Here is a 13616-nt window from a genome sequence, read left to right as displayed (position 1 = left end):
AGTATCGGGATCCTTCACGTACGAAACTCCACGATGCAGCGAAGATCAAGAAGATGAAAGGTCTCTTCTGTATGGAAAATATAATAAGCTGCTATCTTCACATACATTATGCAGACATGCAGTTATTGCTAATTAGACGTGGAGGGTGAAGTGTCCCTGAAACACGTCAGCGTGTTGTTCAAAGGATCCGACTCAGATCTCAGTGGGGGACACTTCATCCACCGCGACCGCACGGTGACATCATGCTTTGAATTCAACATCTCTTTGTTTTGTTGAATCCAGGGAAATATAAATATAAATCCCCCTCAATCTATTATTAAAGATGTTCTGCCTATTGATGCCCAGTCAAACACATTCAAGTGTTTTGCCTCCAGGCTGCAAAATATCCTCCTGAAGCTCTGTGGCCTCGTCCGGTCGTCATTAACAGGAGGTGTGAACTGAGGAGGCACCTGGGACCCGTTCCCTCCTCCGACCACATGGGGAGCTGCTCTGAAAACCATCTGACCACAGTGGTGGAGCTACGTCGATCTGGTTTGACCCTCAAACAGAGTGGGGACATTCGTGTCTGTCCTCACAACTTCACGTCATCACAGTGATGGTTTTGAACCAAATTGGACCTCACGAATATAGAGAGACAAGTACACACACACACAAGTTGTGAACAGAAAGGAAGTATGTGTGTATCTGCATACAGAGCAGGGAGATCTGATCACACACACTGTGTAGGAGGCCTCACTACGTTCACCAGCTGTTCTCTAACTGTGTCTATCTGCTGTTTACTGCTGAGCAGGAGTTTTATCTTTTAAAAACAACAGCCTGCTGCATGAAAGGGACGTGGACCTGAATGTTGAGGCTGAACACGCACGTGAAACGTGCACAGACTTCTGTAAAGGTGTTTACTACCTGCACACTCATTACTACGAGTGGCTCCAAGCATATCTATACATCTAAATATCTAAATATCTTTATATATATATATCCTGGGGTTCAGACCAGATGACGAGGGACCAAGTGACCGCTCCTCAAAAGTGAATCGAACGCCCCCTGGTGGCTGGCTACAGTACAGGTCATCAGCCAAAGTACACATCAATAACTTCACATTCAGGTTATTCGATGATACAAAACCTGGGTGAAGCATCATGATTGACAGCTGAGACTGACTCCTGATTGGTCGAGGGCCGTGACACTGCGGCTCCAGATCTCTCTCTCTCACTCTGGCTCCAGATGACGAGAGTTCGTATCCAGGATGTTTGAGCTCCAGTTTTGTTCAGTGGAAGGAAGTGGAGACGTGTCGTCCATCATTAAATGGAGAGATTCACATGTTCTATCTATGTACGTTGGCTTTTTTTTCCCACAATGCCCTGTTTCTGAAAGTTAACGGTCTTTAAGTTCTAGCTCAGCCGATCCAGACTGGAGCTCCTGCTAATTCTCACGTTTCAGGAGACGAGGCTGTTGTCAGGTCTCTGCACCGTTTCCCTTCAGCTGCTCACATGCGACTAAACCTTATTCTAAAACCGTCTCCACTTCATACGTGAACGCGCTAAATTGTCCCCACACGTACTGTGCAGCGTATTTCCTGTGGTCCACAAGAACATTGGAGGAATTACACACACGCTGCCCAATTAACTGTGCCCACTGCTTTGGGATGAAACTGTCACAATCTCACAGGAAGCTTGTTTATTGGAGCAAGTTTTAATAACCTGTCATCTCAGGAGTTCAGAGGGAAACCGCCCGGAGTTCCAAAGAGGTGGGAGTGATATAAAATAACGAGCTGCTTGGATGAGTTCTGTGAGAACCTGACTCACAGCACATAATGAATCCAGAGACTCCAGAGGAGGGACAGGGACCATATGTTATATGTTCCTCCATAGGCAGTGGGATATTCATAACACATCTGCTCTGCATGGGAAGTAGAGCGGCTCCTCCACTAACCAGAAAGCCGGGGGTTTGATACCTGGCAAGTGTATCTGGGCGAAATACTGGCTCCCAAATGGCCCCTGATGAAAAACGCTGTATGAATGTGTGCGTGAATGGGTGAATGCAACTTGTACTGTAAAGTGATTAAAAAGGTAAATCTGCTGATTGCACCTTGAGATGTAACACCCATGATATTTAATGTTCATCCTGTGCACGACTCATAACTCTGAAAAGATAAATTCCAACTTCCATCTCGTGAGCTGATATAAAACCGTCCCTGCTTATTGCACCTTATGAATCCACTCCCTACACACAGCGCTCGACTGCAAAGTGCAGAATAAACGCAGCTGCTGTTCAGAGGGAGATGATAAAAAGGCATTAAGCACCGAGAGCCTTTAATAGTGCCGGGTTCAGGGAGTTAGTGGCTCTGCTCGTTTCAGTTTGGCTGCTGTGGAGACAATAGGAGCGCGGCAGGCAGTCGATATCTGGCAGGCAGAGTAAATTGCCTTGAGACGCCAGGATTTCCACTTCTGCATCCACGAGAAGAGAAATGAAGGAAATTTGCCAAATATGAAGCGCGGAGGGGCCAGAGGGGAGTTTTCCTCTGAGCGGCAGTCCGGTTATTTGCACTTGATATTGGTGATAAAGGGCTTTTTGATTGTTCAGTGCTTTTCAACACACTTTACCTGAACCTCTTCTTTCTTTATTACCCCCCCACCAGGAGATGTTTGAATCTGTCTGTGTGATAGTTTGCAGCATTAAACTATAACTAGTGGAAGGAAGTGTGTTTTTTCACTTTCAACATTTTGAGATAAGACGTTTATTAACATTTCCGTTGATTTCTACAGTTAATTAAAACATATATTTGTATCTTTGTTTAGGGGACTGAGCTTTATGAGTGTGTGCAATTTGGTGCGGATCCAAGTAAAGAAACACATCTATTGAGTTTAAATGTAATTTCATAAGGAAACTGTTTCTACTTTTTCCATGTTTCAGCAGTTTGAACTGTAACATCTGACCTTGCAGCCCCTCATACTGTAACAAGCCATTCAGACATGAATGTAAACTCAACGGGGTCCAGAGTGTCTCCGGAGTTTGACTTTCACATATGAAAAACACAGCAGGAGCGTCAGCAGGAGTCGGGTCATAATGTATAAATTCTCATCGTCTTTCCAAGTTGGCATCTGCGTCCTCACAAGGCAAAGAAATGTGTTTGTGAGGCCACCAAAATCTAATCAGATCAAATTCAAAGACAATCCCTCATGGCATTCTTGAGATATGGCGTTCACGAGAATGGGACGGACAGAAAACATACAGCCACCGCGTCGACAGCTGTGTACTATGACAGATAACCTCATGTAAGCTCTACTCAGATCAGCAACACGAGTCAGGCAACTGCACATTCTGATTTGAACCACGCCAGTGAGTCATCGGGGGTCTTACCCTGCATCCCCGTGGGGCCGAAGCCTTGGCGAGTGAGGAAAATTGCGTGGTCGTGGTGTTCGGCGTGATCAGAGTCGCCTTTCTGCTGCACAAACGCCCAGCGGCACACGTTCTCCAGGCTCCGGGATGGGTTGCCTCTTTCAATGAGGCTGATGGACTGACAGGCAAAAGGGGGGGGGGGGGTAAATGACCACATTAGTATTCTATCACACAGATATTGATATTCATGACTTGTGATGATGAAAAGCTCTTTTGAAATCATTGGTTGGTTGTAATAACTCAGAGATGAATCGATAAGCTCCGGTTGCAGCTCCTTCCTGTGAAGCTGTTTTCAGCTCACTTCTCTGGGATGTGATCAAACTCTCTCAGGAGTGTGAAGAAGCATGTGTCAGGCTCTCAGCTGCCATTAGTCATTTTGCAGTCCTGAGTGCTGACGCTCTCCTGCCCGACTTTCTGTCATTTTCTACATTTCAAAGACACGGCACATGTTCACCAACCTTGGCGTAGCCCAGCATGATCATCCTCACCAGGACCACGTTGATGTGGACGCCCAGCGACTCGTCGTGGTAAATCTCGTTCACCTGAGGAGCAGAAGGAAGGATGTGATCAGTCAGAGGCCTCTCAACAGTGTTTCTGTAAACGCGTGTGGTTTCTACTTCCTTCTCATCAGCGAGCGAGAGCGAGAGCATTAAAACCTTTTCCTCAAGTCGCTCCATGAATGGCTGTAATCACAGAACCTGTGCAATCACTGTTTTGTTGCATTCTGAGAGCCGGTGGATACAGGAAGAGGGAACCTAATTAGACGTGTTCCTGGGGGGACACGGCTGCCGCACCAATATCCACAATCAGCAGATAAATAATACAGTCTGCAGTTTGTGCTGTCCCAACTTTTCAGGATGAAAACAAGTTATTTCAGGGTTGATTTGCACATCCAGGACTCGACATGTGAAAACCAAGGTATTTGTGACGCACGCAAACACCTTGTAGATACAACACGGTTGGATTTGCTTCATGGGGTCGGATAATTTCTCATATGTAGCAGGTAGAACCGCCTCAGAGATAATAATGATCTGACGCTGTGAAGAAGAAACAGACGCGTGCAACTACAGAGAAGTAAGGAAAGCAGCTTCTTGGTATTCAGGCCACCGGAGCTCCCTGCAGCGGTGGAGGTACAGAGATCCAGGTGAGTCGGACCAGCGAAGGCCGCTCCACAGGGAGTCGCACTCCCTTCAGGGCGAGGGGGATCGAGCCTCCTGCTGAGGCCCCGGTTTGAGCAGTGAAACCGTCTTTACACCCATGTTCCTTTTTTCTGCCTCAGACCTTGTGTGTTGTTAATCAGTCAGAGGATCAAATTTCCCCTTCAGGGATCAGTATCGTGTCCACGCAGATTCATATTCAACACACTGATGGATTGTTGAAATGACTCCATGTGCATGTTTCCTTATCGCCATGAATATGTGAATGTATCAGCCTGTCTAGTCATTTCCATTCTGTAGGAAAATCCATCAGGAACTAAACCTCGGTATGAAATTAATATACATATAGATACAGGAATTTAGAATCATGCATTAATAAGCTACAGCATTACTATAAATTATATTATATTATATTTCCAGTTGAAGAACTGAGTGACGATGAAGAGTTCAGTGCTCTATCTTAATTAATGCAAGGCTTTTAACTTCATATTGTATAATTTCATAGGTATTTGAATTTATTATAATAATTTTAAATAATTTTATATATTTTTTACATTTTCATTGTAAAAACACAACTGTTACTGTTGTTTTCTCTATTTTTACTCTATGGACACTGTGTTTATATTTTATATACTAAACACTATAATCACATTACTAAGTATGTTGTAGTTATCATTCATGCCCATAAAGTGTAGTTGAAGACAGATGACAAAGGGAGGTCGCCACCTGGTGTTTGGCTGTAGTATATCACCCTATTACCCCAACTATCGACCTCGCCTCATCCATGTTAGCAGATGGAACATCAACAAAGTGAAAAGTCAAATTAAATTCTCTCAAAGATGATTTCTGGTTTCTCTCGTTTCTTTAATCTGAGATTTGATCTTGTTGTTGTTGCCTTCAGAGAGTTCCCTGCTCTGGGATCAGTGAAGTCTCATCTTGTGTCTTCGCTCTCTAAACCTAATCTGTGCACCGCCGTGTGGGGTCAGGTAAAGTCTAACATTTGCTTTTTTGCCTCATCTGAGAAGATCAATAGCTGCATGTACCTTCTCCCTAAAATCACAAATACCCGAAGGGATTTAAGTGAATCTGCCGTTTCCTCTCATGCATCACACACTTGGAATGAGCTGCAACACACTCAGCTGCTGTCAGACCTGCACCGTGTGATGAGGTGTTTCTCCTGCCGCTCCCTGAGTGGAATCTCCGGAGAATGTCCTCCTCACTCTTCAGGTGAGAGGAGGAGCAGCCGGGTGCAGCAGACAGAGACAGGAAGTGATCAATTAACTGTGCTGCAGATTAGATTCCCCCCCCTGCTGTGTTCACATATCCACTATACACGTTGTTTTGTACATTCAGTTACAGGGATAAGATGCAGTGAGTTAATTAGTGAACTTTAGAGAAGCTGCTGTGGAGCACGCAGCCACACCAGCTGTTCCCACTGCTGCCAGTATTCATGCTCAGCCTGCAGGACCCCGAGCTCCCGCTGCAGAATCAGAAAACATTAGAAAGTGCTATTGATCTCATCGAACTCCTGACAGGAAAGCAAATGAGCTCATTTCCCAAAATGCAAACTAATCCTGTGATGAAGCAGCATGTGGTTCGCTCCCCGCTCCAGTCTGGAGTCGAGATCCATCACAACACAAGAGAGTAACTGCATGTTTTAAATTAGGTAATTAACTTAGATTGCTAGATTACAGACACCTGTATTCTGTATCGACAGCCGACCTTTGAAAGGCTCAGTTCTTCAGCGTTGCTGTTTTGCCGCTCGCTGATCGCATGGACACTGAGAACCAATCGAATCAGCGAGCAGATCAACATCTGGTCCAGCTCTCTGACAACATCTCATTAGCAACCAGGAGGACGAGGACTGAAGCGACAGGCTGCGTCACAGCGGCTCATTTTCTGTGGCCCACTGATTCCTCGCCGAGTTAATTCGCCTCGTTGCACAGGATGTCAGAGTTGTCCTCACAGAGCTGAGAGGAGGAGGGAGAGGAATATTCCAGCAGCATGTATTCACGTGCTAAATTGTCCTCAGAGCACCGTTTTACGTCCTTATCGACTTTTGTTCAGTTGCCGCGGAGCTGGAGGAGCAGTGAAGCTCCAAAGGGCTGCTTCACCCGAGGTCTGGTTGACCCCATTACTCACAGCTTCGGACTTTATGAAGCAACAATCTGACCGAACATGACCCACGACGCAAATGGGCGTTTCATTTAAAATATAAAAAGATAAACGCCTCTGACACTGAACTCCGATCCGATGGCAGAGCAGCGCTGGGCTGGCTGCATCGCGAGCCTCTCCTCCGGGGGTGGGGGGGTGAAATTACTCCATGTGTTATCTTTCTCCCAGGTTGGACATCGCAGGTTCCTTCATACTTTTACATCAGCACTCACCTCCTCTTAATGGGAGTTTTATTCATCCAGCTCACGGTCGCTGGGTCATAACTTCAAATGACCACAATACATCACTGGGAAGGGACGGGGAGGGTGGGGGGGGCCTGATGGGACTGATGGGCCTGATTGTTAGAGATCGATTCCTCCAACACGGCAGCTCCCACTGCAAAACCCTCCCTTGTAAAGTGTTGCCCTCTCGAGTGTTAAGACCTTAAAGTTTCAGAGTTAATAAACTTTAAACATGATCTGAGGAACGTGCAGCAGCAGGATTCACCTCAGATGAAACCGTCTCAGCGTCTCTGCAGGTTTTAACAAGAGGTTTACATGGGTTTATATGAAGGAATAACTGAAGATAACGTTCAGTAGGCGAGTAGAGAATAAACCTGGAAACAAGACGTGATCTCTCAGACGACAGACAGAGACAGACGGTATCCTGTTCTGTCCCAGAGACAAACCAAGGGAACTGAGATCAATTCATCAGTTACACCTTGGTCGTGTTTCTAGTTTGATTACATCAAGCTAACATCTACGAAGAACGCCTGCTTCCTGGACCACGTAGACGCGAAGGCTGAACCGAAACGAGACATTCTGGTCCAAAGAGTCTTCCTGTGATCGGAGTCACCGGCTCGTCCCGTCCCTTACCCCTGTTTCCCAGTTACCACATGTACCTGTTTGGTTTAGTTGAAGCCTGATACTCAAGGTATTTGTCGCTGAAGCTCAATGAATCCTGGGACAGGGTTGGGCCGGGAAGGATCCACCCGTTGGACCCTTCGTGTCTCGGGGACGGAGGGACACATTTGCAGGAGCCTGCGTGTTGGGACTTAGTTGTTCTGCTGTGACGCAGCCGGCAAAGGATTGTGTGTTTAATCTCTGTGCTCCTCGCTGCCAGGTCCTCTCATCAGCTTGTCTGGGAGTCTTCCAGTGTTTCTTCCTCTGATTCTTCCTTGTATGTTCGACCCACTGCCAGGTTTGTTCGATCTGTCCTTGTGATTCATCTGCATTTAGGTTCCTTAACGTGACAGATGCAACGTCCTGCTGTCCACACACTGCATAGATATGAATGCATGTGAATGGATGTATTGCATCACCTGTTCTGGTCCTAATGTGCACCACTTGAATTCTGTTTTGAGCTGCAGTGATATTTATTATTAGAAGAAGGGACCTGGGATCTACGTGATGAAATGTACCTTAGTAACAGTCATGTTTAATTGATGCTGCCACGGACTGTATTTTAGATGAGACAATATTAAAAACCCCTTGAATGTGATGCCGCCCAAATTAAAAAAACAGCCTCCAACTACAAACTAGACTAGAACTCAGGGTATTTACATGTAAGTGTTGTTGCAATAGCTACATGTGACCAACAGAGGTCCATAAAAGGCATGCAATACTCCGTGTCCCGTGAGGAGGAGCGTTCACTAATGAGGCAAAGTGGAGCCTCGGACTCCGGCAGCTCTTCAAGCCATCGCTGGTTTTCACTGTTATTCTTTCATTTCATGTGTTTTCACTGGTTTCGGTCCAGTGGAGTTTTGTTTGGATCCTTTCAATCAAACTGTGACTTTTTAACTTTCTCCTCTGACTCTGCAGAAAACTTCTGGTCATCATCTGGACAAGAAGAAAGCTCCACTCCTCCTGATCGTCTGTCGACACACTGATTCCATCTCGAGGTGACACATTTCTGGAGACAGCGGACCAGGCGAGATATAACTTTTCATGAGGCAACGTGTAATAGCTTCTGTCCAGCACTTCAATGACAGATGTGAAGCAAATATTGATCTCGGACATCCAGGGGAAGGAATTTCATCAGCCGGCTTTTCATGTGCACACAAAGGCCTGAAACTCATCCACCTGTGGACGCCAGAATCTTTATTCATGAGTGCAGGAAAGAAGATGGTGTGAAAACCTGAAAGGCACAAAAACCTCCTCACTCAACGTCCACGTCTCTCAGATGATCAAATCGAACCCCAGAAAAATGTGGAGAAAAAGGTTCTGAAATCAAAATCAATCAACACATTCTGAAATATCTAATAATAAGCTTTGAGTCTCACTAATTTCTAATGTGAACGTCACAGAAACGAACGAACGAACTCATAACTACATTGGATCACAGACTTCAGGTGAAGTGCAGACGGACAAAAACATCAAATCAACAAATCAAGCAGGAGGGAAAAACCTGGACGGATCAGAGCTCAGGTCACTGATTCAACGGAGACAAATGTCCCCCCCAAAAACAAAGTGTGTGAACGTCGCTGACAGTCGTGATAAGTAGGAGGATGAGGGTGTGTGTGTGTGTGTGTGTGTGTGTGTGTGTGTGTGTGTGTGTGTGTGTGTCTCTCACAGGATAAGCAGCGTAGATCATGGATTTTTCATTAAGGAGCAGCAGTGTAAATGAAAGCAGTCCGTCTTTAGTCTCAGTGATACGTGAGTCTGCCATGAATCTGAATCTCAGCTGCAGAGAGAGAGGAGGACGCAGACGATGCTGACTCATGTCTCTCTCTCTCTCTCTCTCTCTCTCTCTCTCTCTCTCTCTCTCTCTCTCTCTCTTTCTCTCAACCTCGGCCAGTAGTTTGATCTCAGGTTGATTGGATTTGATGTAAAGTTACTTTGATGTCAGATAACACCGGTGAAGTCAGATTCTCCACGTCCCGGCGACTGGAGACGAGAGGACGTTTGACAAAATAATCCAAACTCTCAGCGCTTGGTCCCTTTTGAATGGAATTAGTTTTGTTTAAGATTCGTCCCTTTCCCTGACAGACTCTCTAACCTGAACCCAGACTCCAGGACTCACGGGACCTGAGCATCCACGGCTCCACCAGCTCTGCCACTTCTCGCGGGGTCGCAGGGAGCTGGAGCCGATCCCAGCGAACAGAAGCGCGTCACACTCATCACAGCGCTGGCCAACAAACGGTTGAAATCCTTCCAGTCGGTGGAGCCTGCAGCTTTTAAACCTCCAGTCACTGCTACGTGATGCTGCTCAACCCAGGACATTCAATTCATCTCCTCTTCTAACCAAACTGCTTCCATTCCCAAAACACTAAAGCCTCAGTCTGTTTGTACATGGAGAACAAAGAACTGTCACCGGTACCGAAGCCGGTGAAGGCGATGGGGACGATCCTCATCTCCCCCACGTTCTCAGACAAACACAATGCAGACAAAAGCTAAAGGACGGCAGAGAAAAGAGCGGAGACAAAATGATGTGATCAATGCATCTGAAAGGAAAATCTCCTGCTGCGCTGTTTGAAAAGGATTATAACATATTTCTGGAGCAACACGTTCACAGGAAACGCACAACGAGCCCTTTTCTGTACTCGGCACACAAACCAGGATAAAACCTGTGACACTCTCAAAATCAACCTGACACAATCAGCAGCAGAACAATCCTGTTCATGGCTGACTCGTCATCCCACAACAGAACCTAACCTGCTTGTCAACGATTAGCTTTGTCTCTTTGAATTCTGCCGCTCGTTTCCAAAGTGCCTGCATGTTTTCAGTGTCGTTTTTCTGCCCCACGCCATCAGCAGCACAAAACAAACACGGCTATCAGGATTAGCGTGCATTTGCATATGTGATAAACTGTCATGTTCATCTCAGCCGCGCTCCCTCAGGGAGGCTCAGATCCCCAGCCGACGCGTTGCTGAAGATCAGCCTCCGCAGCAGCCTCTCTGCAGGAAGCATGAAATCGGTGGCGCTTCTCCGTCTGCATCCAAATGCTTCACTAGGGCAGCACCTCGGTCTGCAGCCAGCAAACGGTGGCGAGCACGGCCGACGTCTCCCGCCACTAGCGAAGCTTCTCTGTGGCCCCCTGATGATAAACACTGTCGTTCCACTGTGGCCCCCGAGGCAACCGACTGTCTGAACCGACTGAGTACAAGACCCCGCTGAGGTGAAGCTAACCCAGAGCAGAAGCTCGCAGAAGAAGGTGGTGCTGCAGGTTCAGCGGCGCAGCACTTTGAGTGTGAGCAGGAGTAATTGATCCTTCAGAGGCCACGTCTGGCTCGATGCTCCCAGCAGCTGAGAATATGAACAGTGAGACAACGCAGGGGAACCACAGGTGTAAACGCTGCTGGCTCGTAGATTGAGATCACACTGACTAAGTGATTGTTATGGCAGAGCAGAGCTGATCCTCCTCCGTATCGTTTCAGGCTCTGAGCTACAGAACTGAACCAAGTGCTGCCTGATCCTCACGTCTCATGAATAAACCAGAGAGACAACTGAAGGTTCGTTATTTCTGTTGCTCCTACACCTTAATGTTAAGATGGATGTTTTTACGGCCAAACAGTGGCAGAGAGAATATCTTGCTTGTACCTAATTCACTGAAATGCTTTCAGTAGAGGTGGAATCCACTAAGGGGAATGGAGCTGGTTGTTCAGCGCTCTATTTATTTATTTAAGTTTTTAAATTTCAGGGGAACGATGTTGAAGCAGATTACAGAAGAGCTTTGTTGACAGAAAACAATGATGAAGATTCAGACGCAGATGATGTCCCTGCTGACCTGGGAGACATGTTTGAGGAGGAGGAGGAGGAGGAGGAGGAAGAGGAGGGAGGAGGAGGAGGAGGAGGAGGAAGAGGAGGAGGAGGAGGAGGAGGAAGTGGGAGGATTTAGTTGAACCTTTTTTCTTGAACTTTAGGGGAAAATATAATGATTTCCAGTGTGAGACAAATGTAGAAGCAGCCAATTAGTTTTGTACGTCTCCGTCTGCTCCAGAGGCTGAGACATAACGGGCTCAGTAAAAGTCGCAGCTCTTTAGAAAACCCTCAGGTTTTAGGTGCTTGTTTTCAAACAAGTTTTTATTTGGCCCCTAAGGTCTTAATTAAAAAAAAAAAAAAAAAACTCACTCCACTAAAAAATTTATTTGAGAACATATCTTTGTCCAGACAAGAATGTGGCAATAAAGACAAAGATCTGTGGAGCAGCAGTGCAGGACACTGTGGTCCCAGTCAAACTGTTCTGGGCAGACGTCTCTCAATCAATTCCCAGAGCTTCGTTTCACAGATACACAGGAAGTTTTTTAAAATGCTGCTTTTTGGACTTCGTTAAAATCTCTGCTTGTTTGTGGACGACAGGAACAAACAAAGTGCGTTTTATGAAGCGTGTGAACATTTAAAACGACGTGAGGGTTTGTATGAATATTAACAAACAGAGAAAGTGGGGCAGTGACTTACTATGTTCATGAGGGTGAGCAGGTAGTTCTGCACATGCTCCTTGCCGTGGAATCGAACCACCGAGTCGTCGACCCCCAGCAGGATTTCGATGTTGTAGTCGTCCTCTCCGGCGTCTCGGCGGCGGCGGCGGCGGCTGATGGTGGCGTTGACCTGCTGGGCCACAGAGTCGAGCGTCCCGGGTACATCCAGCTGTGGTTCTGGACAGAGATCATACAGATGTTTTAGCAACTGTGTGTGTCAGAGGTTGAATTATATACATTCCTGCTCTGTTCCTGAAATCAGGAAACATCGTCTGATGATTAACTTTTAGAGTTAAGCTCAACTTCAACAAATATTCTGCATATTATAAAACAAAAGACACATCAAGCTTCGGTTTGAGGAGTAACTCATGATCATATGGGAATTACATCATCATGACATCATTATGAAATGATAGTTCTGCCTGATTGGATACGCACAGTTTGCATTAGACTTCAAACCCATCTGAAGTCTCCTCTCTGATCAGATTAGATATTATCTGATGTGCAGGGCGGAGTCAGGGTTTTGTTGACTGGAGTGATTCTAACACACGGTGAAGAAACGAGATGAAGGAGATGAAGGAGATGAAGGAGATGAAGGAGATGAAGGAGGTGAAGGAGATGAAGGAGGTGAAGGGGATGAAGGAGTGAGGAGCTTTCAAGCTAAGTGTGTTATGAATCAATCTCGTTTGAATAGATTTGGGTTTCTTTCAACAGTTGGTTGCAAAAATCGAAAAAAGTGATGATGACACTTTGGACTCAACTGTGAAGAGCATTATGTTCATTGATTATCAGTCAAATAATTCATACACTGATTGATTCAACGTGAAAATGTTTTTTTATTGGAGCAAAACAAAACTTGAAGTTTGAGATTCCATCAACGTGGCCCTGTAACACCTACAAGTTTATATATTTTAAATGTTGTCAGATTAGTATTAGTCTTTGCATATAAGTTGATTCCAGCTGGAAATAAGCAAAACTTTAATTAAAAACAATACTTTCATGAAAAGGATCTTTCACTCAGTCAGCACAGAATGAATCCTGCAGCAGTGAACGTGCCTGAGAGGCAGTAACACAACCAGTGAGATGTGTGAACATACAACCTGCTGCACGACACACAGCTAATGATACTTCATGTCCACATGCTGCTGCTCAATGAACCTGAGCAACAAGGACAACACGTGTGTGAGAGCAGCTCGTGCACGGCCGAGCGTGTTCAGGTCGTTCAAACTCTTCACTGTCATTCAGTCATGAATGACAGGTTTGTCTCTAAAGCAGCGTCCGTCTCCACTCGATATGAGAGTGAATAATCGGAGTTGTACAGAATCAGACCAATGAAACCGCTTCTCCTTTCTGATGAAGACACTAATGTCCCTTATTACAGCCGAGCTCTACACTCTGAGCGTCTCTGTCCAGCTTCCAGGGGACAACTGCTGGGATGAAAACCTTCATCTGGTCCCAGGGGTAATCCCCGACCAGAGGGTGGCCACAGA

The 13616-nt window shown here is 46.0% G+C and overlaps 1 protein-coding gene across 1 annotated transcript in view; it reads right to left on the bottom strand.

Annotated features, from left to right (window-relative positions):
- adamts3 (ADAM metallopeptidase with thrombospondin type 1 motif, 3) overlaps positions 1–13616 on the bottom strand; it is a 104687-nt gene that overhangs the window by 47500 nt on the left and 43571 nt on the right. Inside the window, exons 5-7 of the mRNA XM_035166136.2 lie at positions 12107–12303; positions 3858–3941; positions 3361–3517 (exon numbers count right to left, since the gene is read on the bottom strand). Of these exons, the coding sequence (XP_035022027.1) occupies positions 3361–3517; positions 3858–3941; positions 12107–12303 (438 nt within the window). The remainder of the gene's footprint in view (positions 1–3360; positions 3518–3857; positions 3942–12106; positions 12304–13616) is intronic.

This window comes from Hippoglossus stenolepis, chromosome 9 (assembly GCF_022539355.2).
Source record: "Hippoglossus stenolepis isolate QCI-W04-F060 chromosome 9, HSTE1.2, whole genome shotgun sequence".
NCBI lineage: Eukaryota > Metazoa > Chordata > Actinopteri > Pleuronectiformes > Pleuronectidae > Hippoglossus > Hippoglossus stenolepis.
This window is presented reverse-complemented; position numbering and strand designations above follow the sequence as displayed.